This window comes from Emydura macquarii, unplaced genomic scaffold, assembly GCF_026122565.2.
Source record: "Emydura macquarii macquarii isolate MOO-44397 ecotype Brisbane River unplaced genomic scaffold, CSIRO-AGI_Emac_v2 contig_1039, whole genome shotgun sequence".
Taxonomy (NCBI): domain Eukaryota; kingdom Metazoa; phylum Chordata; order Testudines; family Chelidae; genus Emydura; species Emydura macquarii.
In genome coordinates this window covers 1,195,931-1,215,606 of record NW_027131176.1, presented here as the reverse complement: position 1 = coordinate 1,215,606, position 19,676 = coordinate 1,195,931, and the positions used below count along the sequence as shown (strand labels likewise).

Here is a 19,676-nt window from a genome sequence, read left to right as displayed (position 1 = left end):
CCAATGTATATACAAAAATGTATATGATAAGTATCAAAACTGTACATACTGAGATTGTAACCCACTCCCCCACACTTTGTATATTGCCTGCCTTAAATCATAAGCTCTTGGAGGCCGGGATTGTCCTCCAGTGTATGTGTGAACATAGCCTAGCACATTGTGGCCACTACTAGATTGCAAACAATAAATAATATACAAAACCAGGTGTGGGTGAAGGGGCAGGATATAAAAAGAGTAGGATAGAGAAGTAGAAAGAAAAGAAAGAAACGCTAGTGGGAAGATTAAGGGGGGAAAATCTGATGACCTGTTGGAACGGTGGAAGAAAATCATGCTAGACTTTGAAATGGGCACTTAGTGTGCTTTGGTTCTTAGTGGAAAGAGCTCAAGAGACTACAATGATGAGTGCAAGTACAAAAACCTAGCTCAGAGGTTCTCAAACTGGGGGTTGTGGCTCCTCAAAGGGTCGCGAGGTTATTATCTGGGGCTTGTGAGCTATCAACCCCTGCACATGCTGGGGGGAGGGTCGTCACAGCCTGAAATATTTTCAAAGGGGGTCCCAGCTAAAAAAGTTTGAGAATTCCCGACCTAGGTGAATAATATGGTGATTAAGGGATCAAGGAGGAGATAAATGGATCAGTGGAAGAGATCAGTGGTCTAATATGATATGGCAAATCATCTGCTTCTTCAGAGTTTTCATACCAAGAACTCGCAGTGCTTTCAGGAGAAGTTAACACATGAAAGGACTTCAGGATTAAATATAAATTATGAATGTTACCTTTATATGCTAAATAGTAAATTACATTGATGATCATTTTATCTGATCTCCAGTATAACATAGGTAATAGGATTTGATCCAGTAATCCCTGCATTGAGCCTGATAACATTTGGTTAAACTAGGTCAGTGGTTTTTGACCTTTTTGATTTGCAGACCCCTAAAAATTTTCGAATGGGGCTGTGGACCCCTTTGAAAATTGTAAATTGTAAAATTGCAGACCACAGGTTGAAAACCGCTGAACTAGATGATATCATTTAGAAAAACATCGAGTCTTGATTTAAAGATTCAAGTGTTGCAGTCTTCTACTTAACTTGTTTCCTTGCATACAATATTTATATATATACTAACTAGATCATAATATACTAAAAACCCCTAATAATTGTTAAGCGTCTCATATACTCTAAATATACAAAAGTATAGCAATTCACAGTCAATGCTAACATTGCAGACTTATTACTGTTGCAGTTTCACTCCATTGTGCCTTTGGTATTGCTCATATTCTGGAATTGCAAGGCTGTTTCTATCCTGGGAAAATAAGCTGTTTTTCACAACTGATGTTAAAACCTGCGCTCTTTCCACTCTTATTCAAAGGGTGTTGAAAGCAATTGTGCTGCTGATATGGACAAGATCATCTGACTTCGACACCCATTGTAACAAGCTGTTCTGTACACCTTAAGCCAAATCTTACTTGCCTTATTTCCAGCAAGTGGTCCCAAAAGCTATCATCAAGCATGATTTGCTACAGCAAAGGGATGACTCAGTTGACATTGTCGACACTAGCAAGGCAACCATTTTCAATACTACTTGAAGTGGGCCTGCGGTGGGAAACTTTTTGACACTTCTTTATCAAACATGGCTCATTTTCCAAGATTAGACAAAGCCTCAGTGACATTATATAGCATATGTGCTGAAATACAATAGGGTGAATTAAGGATAGAGGATCATCATCCAAAATTCTAGCCTTAAATCTGAATTTTCTTGTTTGGCACTCAAAAGCCCTGATTGTCAAGTAGATTTTTCTGGTTAACTGCATTGGCAATTTCACATATTCTAATGACAGTATGAAGAAAATGAACATCAGAACATCCATGCTGGGTCAGACCAATGGTCCATCTAACCCAGTATCATGTCTTCCAACAGTGGCTGGAGCCTGATGCTTCAGAGGGAGTGAACAGAACAGGGCAGTTTCTCAAGTGATCCATCGCCTGTTGTCCAGTCCCAGCTTCCAGCACTCAGAGGTTTAGGGACACGCAGAGCATGGGGTTGCATCCCTGACCATCTTGGCTAATAGCTATTGATGGAGCTATCCTCCATGAACATCTCTAATTCTTTTTTTAATCCACTTATACTTTTGGTCTTTACAGCATCTCCTGGCAAGTTCCACAGGCTGACTGTGCATTATTTGAAGTAGTATTTCATTATGCTAGTTTTAAGCTTACCTACATGTTTTATGCAAGAATTGATAGATAGATGCTAAGGGCCTGATTCTTCTCTCACACTACTGTATATTACAAATAACGTCACTGAATTCAACAAAGTTATCCTGGTGTAAAATGGATGGAAGTAAGAGGAGATGCTATCTTTTATCTGAAAAGTGTGAGGCAAATACATATTAAAATAACTAATATGAGAAATATTTAATCACGTGATTTCATTGAGCAATTACATTTCATTGCATCCTTATAATAAAATTCAGGAAGGAGAATACTTAATGATCAGAACACAAGTCTAGAAACTAGGAGAACAGAAAATTGTCCCCAGATCTAACTAGCTCATTGTGACCATAAGCGAGAAACTTAACTTCTGTATCCATCAGTTTCCCCATATGTAATTGGTATTGATTATATTTACCTACCTAACAAGGGTGTTTGGAGGCTTAATTAATGTTCATTATGAGAAATATCAATGTATCTAACTCAGGTATATGAAAGGCCTTAATCACTGTAGCATTTAGCTGTGACTAGCACTCAGGTTTTTGTATGAAGACAACATATTACTGAAAAGGATTATTATTGCAATTATCATCTGTCTTGTTAGCCATTGAACATCTTTTTTTCCCTTTCTGAATCAATATGGATGTGTCTTAACCCATCAAGAAGCTCGTGATAAGCAGATGTCAAAAATGGCTTTGGTTTTTCAGATCTCTCAACTGTCTGTCATGTAGCAGGATTTTATACTACCATCCATCATTGCAATATCTAAATGCCTTCTATATAAAATCAATAGCAATAGTAAAGACTCTAGTGGACTTCAGCTAATGACCAAACAAGCATGACTCAAAGACCATATGGATTTCTTACCAGGAAGGGAGTTTGTTTACTTCCTGCAGCTCACACAAATTTCCTTAGCTAAAATATAAATGGTGATATGCATGTGGTGTTTAACAAGTAGAGTTTTTTATTGTCATCTTCTTCAATTGTCAAAGAAGAGTTGGAACACAGTTTACTCACAAGTAAAATGACCCAGGAATTACAGCTTTTTAAATTGAAGCAAATATGTACAGCAACAAAAATACACAAATGCTCTGCAACAGTCTAGGTACAGAAGTATGAGTATATAACACAGAATAACCACAAGTGCCAAATGCTTAAAGGCTTGACTGTCATTCTTACAGCGAGTGGTATGTAATTCTGTCAAGACTCCTATTTAAATCAATGGGACTACTCACAGAGTAAGGTACTACTCAAATAGTAGCAATGGGGGCTATCATGGTCCTACAAGGGCAGCTGAAGGTGGGTTTGCTTCTGCTCCACAACCTAAGAGTCACTTATTTTCATAGATATCTCCAGTGTGTAACTCTTTTACTCATACTCTATGGTAGAACCAATATTTGGCCCCTTGACTACAGTGTGAGTTTTGCCAAATAATGACTGAAGGATTTAGTCCATGGTCTTTTAAAAAATACATACATTTAGATAATATATTAAATGTGAATGTGTTTTAAATCTGCTTCTGACCTCTACTTTTTGTGTTATGAGGAGTAAATAACACTTCCTTTTTACTTTCTCCACACCAGTCATGATTTTACAGATCTCTATCATGTCGCCCCTTAGTCGTCTCTTTTCCAAGTTGAAAAGTCCCAGTCTTATTAATCTGTCCTCATATGGAAGCTTTTCCATACCCTTAGTCATTTTTGTTGCCCTTTTCTGTACCTTTTTCAATTTCAATATATCTTTTTTTGAGATGGGGCTACTAGATCTGCACACAATATGCAAGATGTGCGTGTATCATGGATTTATAAAGAGGCAATACGATATTTTCAGTTTTATTATCTATCCCTTTCCTAATGACTCCCAACATTCTGCTAGCTTTTTTGACTGCCGCTGCACATTGAGTGGATGTTTTCAAAGAACTATTCACAAAGACTCCAAGATCTATTTCATGAGTGGTAACAGTTAATTTAGAAACCATCATTTTATATGTACAATTGGGATTGTTTTCTAATGTGCATTACTTTGCATTTATCAACACTGAATTTCATCTGGCATTTTGTCACCCAGTCAGCCCGTTTTGTGAGATTTCTTTGTAACTCTTTGCAGTCTGCTTTGGACTTAACTATCCTGAATAGTTTTGTATCAGCTGCAAATTTTGCCACCTCACTGTTTACCCCTTTTTCCAGACCATTATATGTGAATACGTTGAACAGTACTGGTCCCAGTGCAGACCCCTGAGGGACACCACTATTTACATCTCTCCATTCTGAAAATTGACCATTAATTCCTACCCTTTGTTTCCTATCTTTTAAAGAGTTACTGATCCAGAAGAGGACTTTCCCTCTTACCCCATGACTGCTTACTTTGCTTAAGAGCCTTTCTTAAGGGACCATGTCAAAGGCTTTCTGAAAATCTAAGTATTCTATATCTACTGCATCACCCTTGTCCCCATGCTTGTTGACCCCTCAAAGAATTCTAGTAGATTGGTGAGGCATGATTTCCCTTTACAAAAACCATGTTGACTCTTTCCCAATAAATCGTATTCATCTATGTGTCTGATAATTCGGTTCTTTACTATAGTTTCAACCAATTTGCCTGGTTTGGCTTACTGGCCTGTAATTGCCGGGATCGCCTCTGGAGTCTTTTTTTTAAAAACTGTGTCACATTAGCTATCCTCCAGTCATCCAGTACAGAAGCTGATTTAAATGATAGGTTACATTCCACAGTTAGTAGTCTCCAATTTCACATGTGATGAATACCATCTGGTCCTGGTGACTTATTACTGTTTAATTTGTCAATTTTTTGCAAAACCTCCTCTAATGACACCTCAATCTGGGACAGTTCCTCAGATTTGTCATCTAAAAAGACTTGCTCAGGTTTGGGAATCTCCCTCACATCCTTAGCCGTGAAGACTGATGCAAGAATTCGTTTGGTTTCTCCACAATAGCCTTATCTTCTTTGAGTGCTCCCTTAGCATCTCAATTGTCCAGTGGCCTCATTGGTTGTTCAGCAGGCTTCCTGCTTCTGATGTTCTGAAAAAAAAAATTGATGTTACTTTTTGAGTCTTTGGCTAGCTGTTCAAATTCTTTTTTGGCCTTCCTAATTATATTTTTACACTTCATTGCCAGAGTTTATGCTCCTTTCTTTTTTCCTCATTAGGATTTAACTTCCACTTTGTAAAGGATGCCTTTTTGCCTCTAACTGCCTTTTTTTTTTTTTTTTTTTTTTAATATATATACACACACACACACACACACACACACACACACACACACACACACACACACACACACACACACACACACTCTTTGTTTAGCCACGGTGGCTCTTTTTTGGTCCTCTTACTATGTTTTTTAATTTGAGGTATACATTTAAACTGAGCCTCTATTATGGTGTCTTTAAAAAGATTCCATGCAGATTGCAGGGATTTCACTTTTGGCACTGTACTTTCTAATTTCTGTTTAACTAACTTCCTCATTTTTATGTGGTTCCCCTTTCTGAAGTTAAATGCTTCGATGGTGGGCTGTGTGACCCTTCCATGCCTAGGGCAGCCATCTGAGAATGCCAAGGTCGGGCAGGCTGTAAATGGAGAGTAGATTCTCCCAGCACTGGTGGATGGCACTGAAGTCAGACTTCCCAACTAGCCACAAACTGTGCTTTTGATTCCCCACACTGGTTATCAAGAAGCTAGTATACAAAATACACACAGCCCCCTTTACTGCATTCCAGTCTCCGGCTCCCAATCAGCCACTAGGTCCAGTAAAGAGACCAGTTATTTAAACTCTATGCTCTTTACTAAAAAGGTTGACTCTTTGGGGTCAGAGGGAACCACAGTACCAGATCAATATAAGTTTGGATCTTACCCAAAATACCATGCTGTCAGCCAATCCTTTAGTAACTAAAACTAAAGGTTTATTATAAAAAGAAAGAAACAAACCATAAGAGAAATGTTAAAGGATTAAAGCAATCAGATACATACAAATGATTTGAAAGTCCATATACATCAGGTTTCTAGAAGAATTGTGGAGTTTGCAGGCTTATATAGTCCCTCTGATATACATCCATTACTTGGATGGGTTTCAGTCCTTTGTTACACAGCTTCAGTTCAGTTGTAGATGAGCTGATCCAGAGGTAGGTTGATAGCTGAAGCTGAATCCCAACTGAAGAACAAAATGGAGTCCCAGGCTTCTGCCTTATATACCCTCTGGCCCTTCCCATGCTGTTTGTGGAATTTTACAGGAACAAAATGGAGTTCAGAATCACATGAGCAAGTCCTGGTGACTCATCAGGTATACCTCTGGCTTTTCCCCCTGGGCCTCTTGCATCTGTGGATGTCTCAGTGGGCCATTAAGCTGGCTATTGTTCTGCCACTCTGCTATCTAGGGTGTCTCAGACTGCACAATTTGAAATACAGCTATATCAAATATATCCATAACTTCCATTACACATATAACACATGAACATAAGTATTATCATCTTACTTAACATATTATAGCCTTTCTAACAGTACCTGACATGGCATATCTTACATGATTATTATGATTTTGACATACTGATGTCACATAATATAATAAATGCCCCTCTCCCGCAATCCAGCCAGCGTGACAGGCTGCTTTAATGTTTCATAATTTTATTATGTTATGGTCACTATTACCAAGTGGTTTAGCTATATACACCTCTTGGACCAGGTCCTGTGCTCCACTTAAGACTAAGTCAAGAACTGCCTATCCTCTTGTGGGTTCAAGAACTAGCTGCTCCAAGAAGTAGTAATTTAAGGTGTCAAGAAACTTTATCTTTGCATCCCTTCCTGAGGTGACATGTTACCCAGTCAATATGGGGATAGTTGAAATCCCCCATTATTATTGATTTTTTTAATTTTTATAGCCTCTCTAATCTCCCTGAGCATTTCACAGTCACTATCACCATCCTGGTGAGGTGGGCAATAGTGTATCCCTACTGCTATATTATTATTTGAGCATGGAATTACTATCCATAAAGGTTTTATGGTACAGTTTGGTTCATTTAAGATTTTTATTTCATTTGACTCTATGCTTTCACATATAGTTCCACTCCTCCACCAGTATCACCTATTCTGTCTTTCCAATATATTTTGTACCCTGGTATTACTATATTCCATTGATTACCCTCATTCCACCAAGTTTCTGTGATGCCTATTACATCAATATCCTCATTTAATATGGGATACTCAAGTTCACCCATATTAGTATTTAGAGTTCTAGCATTTGTATATAAGCATTTAAAAATTGTCACTTTTTAGCTGTCTGCCATATTCTGATGTAATTGAATAGGATTATTTTTCATTTGACTGTTTCTCATTAGATCCTACCCATATTGTATCCTATTCATGAGGATAAAGTACTTGAGTTTAATTAAAGAACCTGATCCACATTTGAAGCAGATAGCTTGCAAATTATCTTTTTGAAAAACACATCTATTACTAGTTACGAAAATGCTAAAGAAGTAAAGTGTCCCAAATTAATAAACTTCTATTTTTCTTCTAGTTCTTTAATTTAAAAACAGCCCACTTAAAAAAACCTGTATAAAAATTTGGCTTCTGGACTGAAACATCAGATTTCAGTCTGAAAGGAATTTTTATGGTTGAATTATAAACTTCTAAAAGCAAGGTTGAAAACTGAACTGCTAACAAACAGTCATTCTGATCATATTTTTCAAACTATTAGGGATTAGGATGAGACCTTCATAGGGGGATAAATTATCCTACATCTGCCTACTGAAGGGTTTCTTGTACCTTATTCTGAAGCATCTGGTGCTGACCAGTGTTGGAGACAGGATATTGGACTAGACGGACCACAGGTTTGATATAGCCTAACAATTCCTATGGAATTTTTGGATAATTTAGTTGACAGTCACTGAGTCTTACTGGGTATGTGCAAAAATTGATTTTCAGAAGTTTGTAATTGAGCCAAGCTTGAGCGAATTCTCATAGGGATAGCAAAAGGCACTTCACTGACTGCAGGATGCACCCCTGCAAAATTTCAAGTTCCTTATCCAACATATGGATGTGTTAAAGCTCATCACCATAATGGTTGGGAAAATTCCAAGTCTCATGATTTTATCACAAGTCTCACATTATTTGGTGTTTTTTCTAAAGCCGCAACTGCTGGAATCATGTTATTAACTGAGAATCTCAGTTTTAATTCTCCCCCCTCTCCTCCCTCCCTCTCCAAAAACAAGTACATTTCCAGTTCTCTTGGTGTTGGAGAAAAGTTTTAAAACATCTGACGAAGTGGGTTGCAGCCCATGAAAGCTTATGCCCGCAGAAATTTGTTAGTCTTTAAAGTGCTACAGGACTCTCGTAGTTTTAAAACAGTAATCCTACATTTTTGAAACAGTAAAATGCTCCAACATAACAGGATAAATAAAAAGAATCCAAAGTTTATTATTTTGAAATCTCATGTTTTTTAGGAAATCTCATGATTTTTTATTGCTTGTGGTTGTGATATTGAAAACAATCCCACCCCCTCCAGTCTGATTGACTTTAGTCTCTCAGTATCTCCTCTGTGAGCTTTATGGAGCTTGTATCTAAGTGGAATGTACTTCATTAAACTCTTAAAAATCAGCATGCAATATTTAGGAACTCTGCAAGATTCCAAATGTTACACATAAGCCTCTTTTAATTACGAACAATTACACCTCCAGCTCTTCCCACAATTAATTTGAGTCACCAGTCCTCTCACTGTGGTCAGATTGTGAAGTATCTAGCTCAAGCTCTTGTTTTTTGTTTTTAAATACATGATTAACAAAAAAAGTTATAAAAATGTGAACCCAAATTTTGTTTATCTTAATATCACTAAAATAATTTGTCTAATTTGTCTGAAGTTTTCCAGAAAAGTTCTACCTTGGCAATAAGATCAGGATATAAAATTTCAGATGGATTTATTTATTCACAGAGAAGTTGTAAGAAGCATCAATGTGGAGAAGGAGTAGTAAAATTGTCTCTCTTGTGATAATCCAGCTCTCTGTAATTATATTGGGTTTTTTTGTTTGTTTGTTTATTTTGGACCAAACAAAACAACAGTATGATTTACCTAACACAGACCAAAATAAAAATTTCTCTATTCAAAATACAGAGCTCAGATTTTGTCCTTCAGACAGAAAACACAGTCCACACTTTTTCTTTGATATGATATTATCAGTTAATATTTAGGGCCACAGTCATCCACTAGATCCATTAATGTGGCTGTCTCACCTTTTATCTTCTTTGAAAAAAAGGGAACTCCAGAAGGGCACCTAGTGGATCCTGAAGGCGGATTGAGATCTAGGTTTGCAACAAGCCTTTTCTGGACAAGCAAAAAACAAACCATGGGGGGGGGGAATCCAATCTTTGACAGTTATCTACATTTGTTGTTCAGTTTATGTGCATTTTAGAGCATGCTGTTGAGAAGCCAGCATCTATTCTGTTCAACCTTTCAGTGAGCTACTGATTGAAATAAGCCAATAGGAGAAATTATCACAATATTTTTCATTGTTGCTGCAGCTGGTTTATTATTAACAACTAAGAAAACTTATTAACAATACTTTGCACTAACGCAGACCCTTTCATCTTTGGATTTCAAATCACTTTACAATCATTATTTTAAGTCTCACAACACCCAGATGAGTTACTATTGTTATTCTCATTCTACACATGGATAAACTGAAGTACAGAGGTGTTAAGTGACTTGCCAAGATCACACAGTGAGTAAGTGGCAATCCCTGAATAGAACCCAAGAATCCCAACTAATAGTCGTCATTTCCTACCATTAGAAAATAATATGTGAAACAATAATGTTATAAATGTCAATCAATTATTGTTTTATATAGTCATTTTCTATCCTGTTTTTCAGACTTGACTGCCTATGGTTCTGCCAGAAACTGTAAACACTATAATAACAGTGTATGGTGCTGAGATATTAAATGCTTACAGTTCATTTCCGGATAGCATAGAATCTTCATGTATTTCAGTCATAAATCAATGGGTCAGGGACATGGTAGCTAAAATAAAGAGACTGAAGGAGTCTACATATTCTTGTAGTACTGTTTGTACTTCTGAATTTTGTGCTCATTAGCACAGTAAACAGTGAATCAACCAAATTATCAAACAGAAGTCTGTAACTTCTGAGGCACTCTACCTGAAACTTTTAATTGCAAAGAATAGCTGGACAAGTAGTCAATTTGTAACCAAAATGAAAGCAAAGTGTTGCCATGAGACACTGGGCCTCATCATACTCCCACTGAAGTCAATACAAGTTTGGGCATTTACTTCAGTGGGATCAGGACTACCCTAATTTCACACCACATTTCAACCTGATATATATTTTTCATGAGTGAGTTAGAAACTCCTGGAAGGTGGAATTTGGAAAGAAAACACTGGCAAGTCCTTAACTATAGTAGTAATTGCTGACATTGCCATAATGACTTTCACAAAATATCTGATACAATAACAAACCAGTTAAACACATTAATTTATTCTATTTTACATCAAGGCTATGCACTCACACAAAGAAGGTTATAACAGGTTCAGTATGTATCATGATTACAGCACATTCCAGTCAAGCAAACTAGCATCAAAACAAATATTTTTTATGAAACCATTCAGTACAGAAACTTTCAACAGTTATCAATGATTTTCTGCCTTAATCAGATAATGTTTAGACCAAGAGATTGATGGGTCCAGAGATTACTGGGTCCATATTTTACCAATTTAAAAGTAAATAGATACTGAGCCATTTAAAATGTGTTGTTTTCTAGCAAAATCCTTCCATATAGTACTGCTGTATTTTTAACACAGTTAAAAGGGAAAAAACAAAAAGACCATCAAAGTTGCTTTTTCAGCAATCACAACCGCACTCATTAAAATCTTATTTTATAAAGTGGATCTGGAGGATTTTTTTAATACATAATTTTTAAAAAAATCACTTTTTTCTCTAAACTCCTATGACTCTCTGACATCTTAAAATGTGATCCACTTTTCAACTCATGCTAAAATTATGTACGTTTCTGAAGAGGAAGCTGAAAAAAGCTGAAGGGGAGGGTTACCACAAGTGTCTTTCAGCCAAATCCAAGCCAAAGTTTCAGATAATTCAGAACATAGCATAAACAATACATAAAAAGAATCCCAGTCAGCCTTTATGCTGGTCCATAAACATTATTGGTAGTTTTATTAAGGTGTCCATAACCATTTAAATAAAAGTCTAGTGCTCCAAGTTGTGATCTATCCAGGTTTAGCAAGTTCCTGTTAAACCTGTAAATGTTAAGCAATAAGACATTTTTGCAAGGAGACTAAAGATCAGCTGTGCCAGATACCTGAAACTTTGTTAGGGTCTTCAGTAGAAAAATTATAACTGTAGACCATTTTAAGAGACCTTACACTGGTTGCTTCCTGTAACTTCTTTTGGTTAATCCTAATTAACATTTTAAATTTTAGTCTGGAGAGAGGCAACTCTAAAAATCCTGATGTGACTAATTAAAGAGGAAATGAATCTTCTTATTCAAAAAATATACTGAAATCACTACTGTCAAGTTAATTCTGTACTTTGAAACATAAGGTTCCTGTTAACCTTCTCTCTCTGCCCCAACACCTGTACCCTCTGCCTAATGGAAAATGTTATTCCTCCATCTAAAGAAAAGGCATTAAAATGCACAATAATAAATATTGTACCAAAAATAATTATTTCAAAATATTTTACTGTACTCCAACTCTATTTAAGGAGAGCTCTGAAAACCTTTACATTAGTCAGCTCCTTGCAGATTATTTTAAATTCCCCTTTTCAGGGAACTGTGCGCACTTCTCCTTTTGGACACGATCTTGCCCATTTTATTGGTAAGTATTGGAGAAGTTAGCCATAATACTTATGTTTCCACATAGGGATAGTAAACTCCCCACCACCACCACTCCATATTTGACAAGTATACAGAAAAAAAATGACATCGCTGCCAGGTAGGTGGTGTGCAGGGATTACTATTTAACATATTGACTATGGGGAAAAAAAGGGGGTAGAATGAAAATAAACAAATACATGTCATCCGCTGCATTTCCTTCAAGGACGTGTGCTATTGCAGACAAAAGCGTCGAGCTGCAAACCACAGTCAGCGGTATAAAGAGCGAGAGCTCTCCCATGTGACCGAAAAAAAGATCATTTTGAAACATTTCCTTTTCAAGTAAATAAATAAATAAATAAATAAACGACCAAAGCTCCGGAAGTTTTACCCTTTTTTAATGTATGTCAGATCACATATGATGGCGGTTTTGTAGTGTGGGGGTGGGGGAATAAGTCAGTCCCGTGTTAATTGACAGAGGACAATTGTACGTGTGCGCTCTGTGTCGCAATGCTGGTTGGTTTCCCTACTGTGGAAACGAGCCGGCAGCAGAACCTACGGTTGGAATAAAGCGCAGAGAGAGGAGTGTTTGCTATAGTGTGGTCTGGGATCCCTAAGATCTCAGTCAAGGCACATATGTTTGCGGATGATTTACCTGGGTACTTGCAGTTTGTTTTTTCATGGAAGGGGGGTAAAGTACGGGGGAAGGACAACGTTATTTGTATGGTGCTTAAAATACTCCCAGGATTGTCTTTGAAAACGCCGTATAAACACAAGCAGGGCGCCCCCCTTTACACTTTGCACAGCTAACACCCCCACCCACGGCGCTTACTTTTTTACAAGAAGGTGGAAGTAGCACGTCTAAGTAAATTAGAGGGAAGGAGAGTTTTGATAGGTTGTTATCTACTCTGGGAGGCGTTTACACTTTTTTACTATTGGATATGTAAATTGTTTTTAATAAGATCTGCCTTTTTTTTAAGGGAGAAAACAAACCTCACTCTCTTTACCTTAATAGTTTGGGGGGGGGGGAGGAGGGTTCTAGCTTTCATTCATTTAAGGAATGTTTTAGGCTTCAGAATACCAGAGATTTAGAGAAACCCTTTTGCACCAGATTATTATTTTCAAACAAGATATTTCATGCTTTTAAAAACAAACACAAATGTGTTAATGGAAAAAGCCGGAGAGAAGCTCAGCTCAGAGTCAATCTTGCCACCCCCCCATTCCTGTCCCCGTGGGTGAGATCGTCAAGCAAAGCTCTTTCTTCTGTCGGAAATGCACATTGTTTTATTTATTTTGAAGGCTGCAGAAGTATGAGGACTGGGTTGAGACACCACGTGCTGCTGACTCTCATCAGCATAGTGATCGCCTTAGCCAGAGAGTCCTGTATATATAAACCACAAAAGCCTAATCATTAGAAATCCCAGCCTCCAAAAAACCACATTTAGGACCAAAAAAAAAAAAAAAAAAGCCAACAAAAAACCCCAGGCATTTTTTTTCGGCTCCTTCATCCTCCCCGACCTCAACTTTTTGGGACCCAAAAGAAGTTTTTTAAAACCTGTTTTTCAGGAGGAAAAAAAGCCATTTAATTTTTTTTTTCTGTTGTTGTTAATCAAGGGAAGAAAAAAAGATTTTTGTTAGGCTATTCAACTCAACGGACTTGGACCCCGCAGCGACTTAATTAAAAGAAACCGGCGTGCACCAAAGCTCCCTTTTGCAACAAGTTAACTTGGGCATATTTTAGAAGCAGCCTGACAATTGTTTCTGTCTATTCTCCCCTCTGATTTTTCTGGGAGTCAGAAGTCTGAACTTTTTCTTTTAAAAAAGCTCTGCTCCTCCTTAGGCAGCCTGCTAATGTTTCTCTTTTAAATTATTAATATTTTGACTATATTTGTTTTCTGGCTAAAACCCGAAGAACTTTCTTTTTTGTGCTGAAGTAGTTTTGGGGGAAGGGAAACAGCTTTGCAGAGATACTTTTCAAAACTCTTCCTGACCCCCTCAGCCCTCTCTTCTTCCTGAAGCAAAAACTAATAATCGGAAAAGCTGAGAAGTCACTTGGCATCTAAACTTTCTCCGATCAAGATTTTTTTTTTTTTTTTTTGAGGGGGGAGACTTCCTTGGAGGAAAACGGGACATTCCCTTTAGCACCCCCACTCAGTACTTGAAACCTACCCTCCTCGCTGCTGCTTCTCCTTGCAAACAGCAGCAACCCAGGAAGCTGAAATCAGCAGCTGCTCTTTACCTCTCCCAGGCAACCTTTAAAAATCCAAGGAGAAGAGGACAGACAAAAGGAAAGACAGAAAAGAAGGAAATTCTGAGTACTGAGGGAAGACGCGGTGGCTGGAAGGAGGGAAAGGAAAAGAGCAGAAAGACTGACCAAGAAGGAAGAAAGGAGGAGGAGAAGCTCTGTGCAGCAGCCGGGACCATGCAGTTTCCAGCCGGGCTTTGCTAAGAGCGGGGCAGCTCTAGGATCCCACAGCCAGACACTGTCTCCCCCACTCCTCCGTGCTGCAGACTCGACCCAAATCAGCATCACCCCCCGTTTTTTAGCTGATTTTTTTCTCCTGAACTTAACCTGCTCCTGCTCCCCCCCCCCTTGTCCTCTCCCCTCCACTTCTCCATTCACCCCTTTTTTTAACCCCTCACTACACGCCTCCTCGAGTGACCCCCCCACCGCCCCCTCAGTGAGCTAACTTGTGGCTGTTGTGATGCGTATTCCCGTAGATCCCAGCACCAGCCGGAGGTTCAGCCCCCCCTCCAGCAGCCTGCAGCCCGGCAAGATGAGCGAAGTGAGCCCGGTAGTCGCAGCCCAGCAGCAGCAACAGCAGCAAGAGGCGGCGGCGGCGGCTGTGCCCAGGCTGCGCCCCCACGATAACCGCACCATGGTGGAGATCATCGCCGATCACCCAGCCGAGCTGGTCCGAACCGACAGCCCCAACTTCCTGTGCTCCGTGCTGCCCTCGCACTGGCGCTGCAACAAGACCCTCCCGGTGGCATTCAAGGTAAGACACCCCCCGCCCCGCTACGCCCAGTGTCCCCTGCAGCCTCCCGCTGCTTCTCTGCTCGCTACCCACTGGCCCTAGGGCCAGGCAGCTCATCCCCGTTAACAGTTATACACCCCCTGTAGCCAGGGCAGCATGTCTTCTTTCTTCCCTCCTTTAACACCCGTGCATTCCAACTGTACCCCCTTAACTGTGCCTCCCCCGAGTAATCCCTCGCAGATAACTGTGCTCCTTAGCCACCAGGGCAGTGGACGCTGTATCCTGTCCTTCCCTTAGCGACAAGATAGACCCCTTACCCTTCTAACTGCCCCCCTTACTAGCAGTACACCCTAACCACAGGGGAAATGAACTCTTGTTATTTTCGTGTGGCCGCTAACCACCATCCACGCCCTCCCCAAAAGGCTGTGTAGCAACTCACTACCCACCCCGTATAACAACCAGGCACCCCCAGCCACCGGTCAATGCACAAACTGATGTGTCCGTTTAACGAGCATAATATCCTCTCAGCGATGCATCATCTAACCCCCAGTTAACATCCACAACTCCTAACCATCCTTCCTTGTTAGCAACAGTGCCCCCCTTACATAAGGACAATAAACATTAACGCCCCCCCCTTCCCGCCCAACAACCATACGCTCCTTGGTACCCTCTGTGGCCACTTCTCCATTTACCACCCAGGGTTTACCCCCAAATGTGCTGCTATCCAGAAGAACAATGCACCTTCTAACTCCGTGCACCCCCTAACACCGGAGCAGTTCAACCTCTAATTAACAGGGGGATTGGATGCAGAATATTGTTCAAGTAGGAGAGAGGATTTACCCATCCCAGAAGCAATTTACAGGGTCTTAAGAAGAGGGAGAGGAGAAAGGTTGGGTTTTAGCTTTCCCCAATATTTCCTCTCCTCTGTTTCAGCACCAAAGATCTCGTCTGCCCCCTTCCTCTCTCACAATTTCTAAAGGCGTTTTTCATAGACGTATGTATTAATGGTACGAAGCAAGATTTGATGGTGTTGTGTGTGTGTGCGTGCTCTACTGTGGATTTAGGAAGGATACCAGAGGAAGAACCCAAGTTCCTGATGGAACTTTTTCCTTTTTTCACTTGTGTGTGGCTCTCTATAGTGGTCAGGTTGAATATACTTTTTGCGAAGTGTCAGGATATTTGTATTTCATTGTGTGGGGAAGTAGGAGGAGGTGCTGCTGCCTCCCGGAGTTACACTCAACGTTTTACAGCTGCTTCTGGAGTACAGATCCTCCTAAACTAGGGGTAGAAAAAAATCCAGATTTTAAAGCTGGGATCTGCAAAGGGGATAAGGAGAGAGGACAGAGCTCGTGCCCTCCCAATGGGAGATGGCGCCCCTTCACTTCTCCTGCTGGACAAGTTGGGAAGTGTACGTCCAGAAGACACTCATTTTGGCAGGGGACAGTGCATAAGTTATCAGAAGCATCACACGCTGTTTTAATAATAAATACCACCCAGATCTAAATCGGGAATTTTGTTTTTCATTTTCAGTCGATATCTGCATACTCTGCTAATGTTAGGAAAGGATTATTTTGTGTTGGTTGTGTGCTGGCTTTTAAGCAAGCCCTTACCCTTCCCACCAACTTTCCCCTGCAGATTTCTTTCTCAATTCATTCAGTGGTGAAATGAGTTGTAACTCCGCTGTCCCAAAGCACCTGTGCCTGTCCATCAGCACGCGTCAGTCCAAAACCTAGCACCGCAATTAGCATTCTAAAATCACAAATTTGGATTTTACTGCCTGTGTAAAATCGAAATCCCTCTAACCTCCTTGCCAGCTCCATGGCAAAATATAGTTATACTGCCTGGAAATCATTGAAAGGCTGAACAATGTGAAATCAGTATTTTCTAGAACAAAGTATAACTATCTACGAGTGCTGTAATTCCTGACTGATAGAAATGTAATCATTACTAAGGGAAATATATTTGTAATTGAAAAATTAATAGCAGCAGTAAAGGAAACTGACGTTAAAATAACCGTATATAAAGCTGACATGGAGACTGAATCGCTTGCTTTAATATCAATCAGAGAAACAAACTACATTTGTCTGAAGCTCACTTATATGAGGTAGAAAGGATGTGTAGGAACCCTCTGTGCCTTAGAGTTAAATGATTAGTAATCTTTGTGGGCTCTACTTGTTAGAGATTGCAGATAACAGGCTAAACTGAGCCATTAGAAACTTTCTGTAATTTTGCCAAGCCTTAGAGGGCCATGGCAAATAATAGGTGTGGATCATTTCTCCTTAGTATGTCTGATTCAGAGGGCCCTGGTGGTTAAGGGGAAGGAGGAGGAGACTTCAGGTAACTTTGATTGTGGTTTTAGATTGTTAGATTAGATTAGTATTAAAGTTGTATTCCACAGAAGTAAACATTACACATTTGAGTTATATCTGTCTGTCTTCTTTTGATATGTCCGGTGTCATCTCCTTCTACTTTCTTATTTACTTACCTGTAAAGAATACTATCACATCTTCTGGAATAAAAAGTTTACTGGAAAAATAGGAACCAAATATGACACAAAATATGTTTACGAAAAGCATATTTAAACCCAATAAAAGGCAGATGTCTTTACAGCATTTCTGACTCCCTCTCTATCTATATATATTTATGCCCACACTAGCTAAATTGGATGAATTATTCAGTTTGCACAATATTCAGATTCTACAGTAATAAGGGTTATATAGGTGCCTATTAAGAGACCCACACTGATTTATCCAGTTTATTGAGGTGTCAGGGATAATTGAGTTGGTTACTAGCAGTTCCTTGACCACTTACATCACCACTCAGCTATAAAGCATGTGTACATTTACATGCATCTGTATTTTTACACACAGATTATATGTGTATGTATTTTGTATACATTTTGTATATAAACTTTATTTACTACTGAAAAAATTGTACTGTAAATCCTATTTCCATTTACTTAACAATTATCATGGAACACATATTTTATCAGTTTTCTTTTCCCTGTATAAATTGAAATTACATGTAACTGCAGAATTTCAAGATGAAATAATCCAAGTGTATATATAACATAAAAACATTTCACTATATACTAATGTAACACAGTAGCAGTTACCTTTAACAAAAAAAATCAATTGTAGGAAAGGAAGTATGTTATAAACAGTGCTCATTTTGATTATAATTTTTTAAAATCATGTTGGCTAAATTGAATTGGAGTATTAATATTTACATGGGCTGAGGAGGGAGTTCTTGTTTACTGTACTGAGTAGTAAGACTAAGTTAGTGCAAACTATTTTTATAGTGAAGAATGTTAACAATGCACTTATTAACATAGCTTTGTAGTTGCTTAATAATGTTCAAGTGGGTAAGATGTAAAGGAAATTGGGACTATAGGACTGGGACCAAATCATGTTCACCTTATTCACAAGTAGTTCCATAGTAGTCAATGGGACTACTTACTTGAGTAGGGCTAACAGGATTTGTCCCTTAGTTAACAGTTCTTGTGGGAGTATTTTAGTGAGATGCACAAGGACAGAGTTATTATACCAGGCTTGTATGTTCTTTGTTGTCCTGCAAGATGCTGATACTAGCAAAAAGCCTTAGCTGACATAAGATAATAACAACAAAGATAAAGAATCAATGTACAGTATTCAAGCTATATCCAGTAGCACCAGTAGTTAAGGGTCTGTCAGCGTTTTCACTCTAACCCCCAGTTTCCAGAGTTTATAACTCAGCTGTTTTAAATAGCTTCAAGCTGAAAGTTGGTGTATAAATTGTCAGTCCAGATGTATTTTTTTAAACAAAAAGTAGTGCAAATCAGTTATTCTGTTTTAAGTTATAGACCATTAAAATATTTTTAATAGCTTCAGATGCTCTTTTGGCAAAATCTATGCAAGAAAAGACATTATTTGTAATACAGGAGGTTTTATATTCTTTTATATTCTTATATATATTTATGCAAATAATGCCTTTTAATATTTTTGCAAGCAAAAGTATTTAAATGATAGAGATAGTAGTCTTTGAAAACAGCTACTATCATGTACACTAGCTCTTTCTGGACACAATCTTTTTGTTATGCAATGAGTCTTTATTCACAATAATATTATGTGGTATTTTTGCTTCACATTTATAACTTCAGTCTTCAGAGTACATACCCTGGCCATTTCAAATCCCACCGGGCTAAAACTGGGCAAACAGGTTGCCAGACCAGATGTGAATTGTTATTTGAAAAAGTATGTGCATTGATAAAGTCATTTTCAAGTTGTAAGAAGATTTGTGTTTTGTGGCTTCATGTGCCTTTTTGCTGAGACCTACCTAAAAAAACCCCAAATGCTTAATTTTTAGTCATCAGAATTTATAGATATTTTAGTATGGACTGGGGTCTTTTGGAAAATAAATATTTTTAAATGGCTGAGATATTTATCTTTGAAAAATAGCTAAACAGTCTATACAGTAGCTACTTTCAATTATTTATGTTTAATGATTAGTACTACTGCCTGATTTTTAAAAAAATGCATTATAATCCTTGATTTTCTAAGATATTTTAAATCATTAAGGTTGATACATGGCATAAAAACTGCCAACTCGAGTTTTCTTCTTTACACAAAAAGTCTTTCCATACATAAAGTTATTTTTAAGTTAAAAAGTCGA

At 38.5% G+C, this 19,676-nt stretch overlaps 1 protein-coding gene across 3 annotated transcripts in view; it reads left to right on the top strand.

Annotated features, from left to right (window-relative positions):
• Positions 1 to 19,676, top strand: part of RUNX2 (RUNX family transcription factor 2) — a 190,373-nt gene that overhangs the window by 68,999 nt on the left and 101,698 nt on the right. For 2 of the 3 annotated variants that reach the window (XM_067544938.1, XM_067544940.1), the window contains exon 2: positions 14,770 to 15,047. In XM_067544938.1, the coding sequence (XP_067401039.1) occupies positions 14,770 to 15,047 (278 nt within the window). Of the gene's footprint in view, positions 1 to 14,753; positions 15,048 to 19,676 lie in introns of those variants that run through there. The other variant, XM_067544941.1, reaches the window with a different exon arrangement.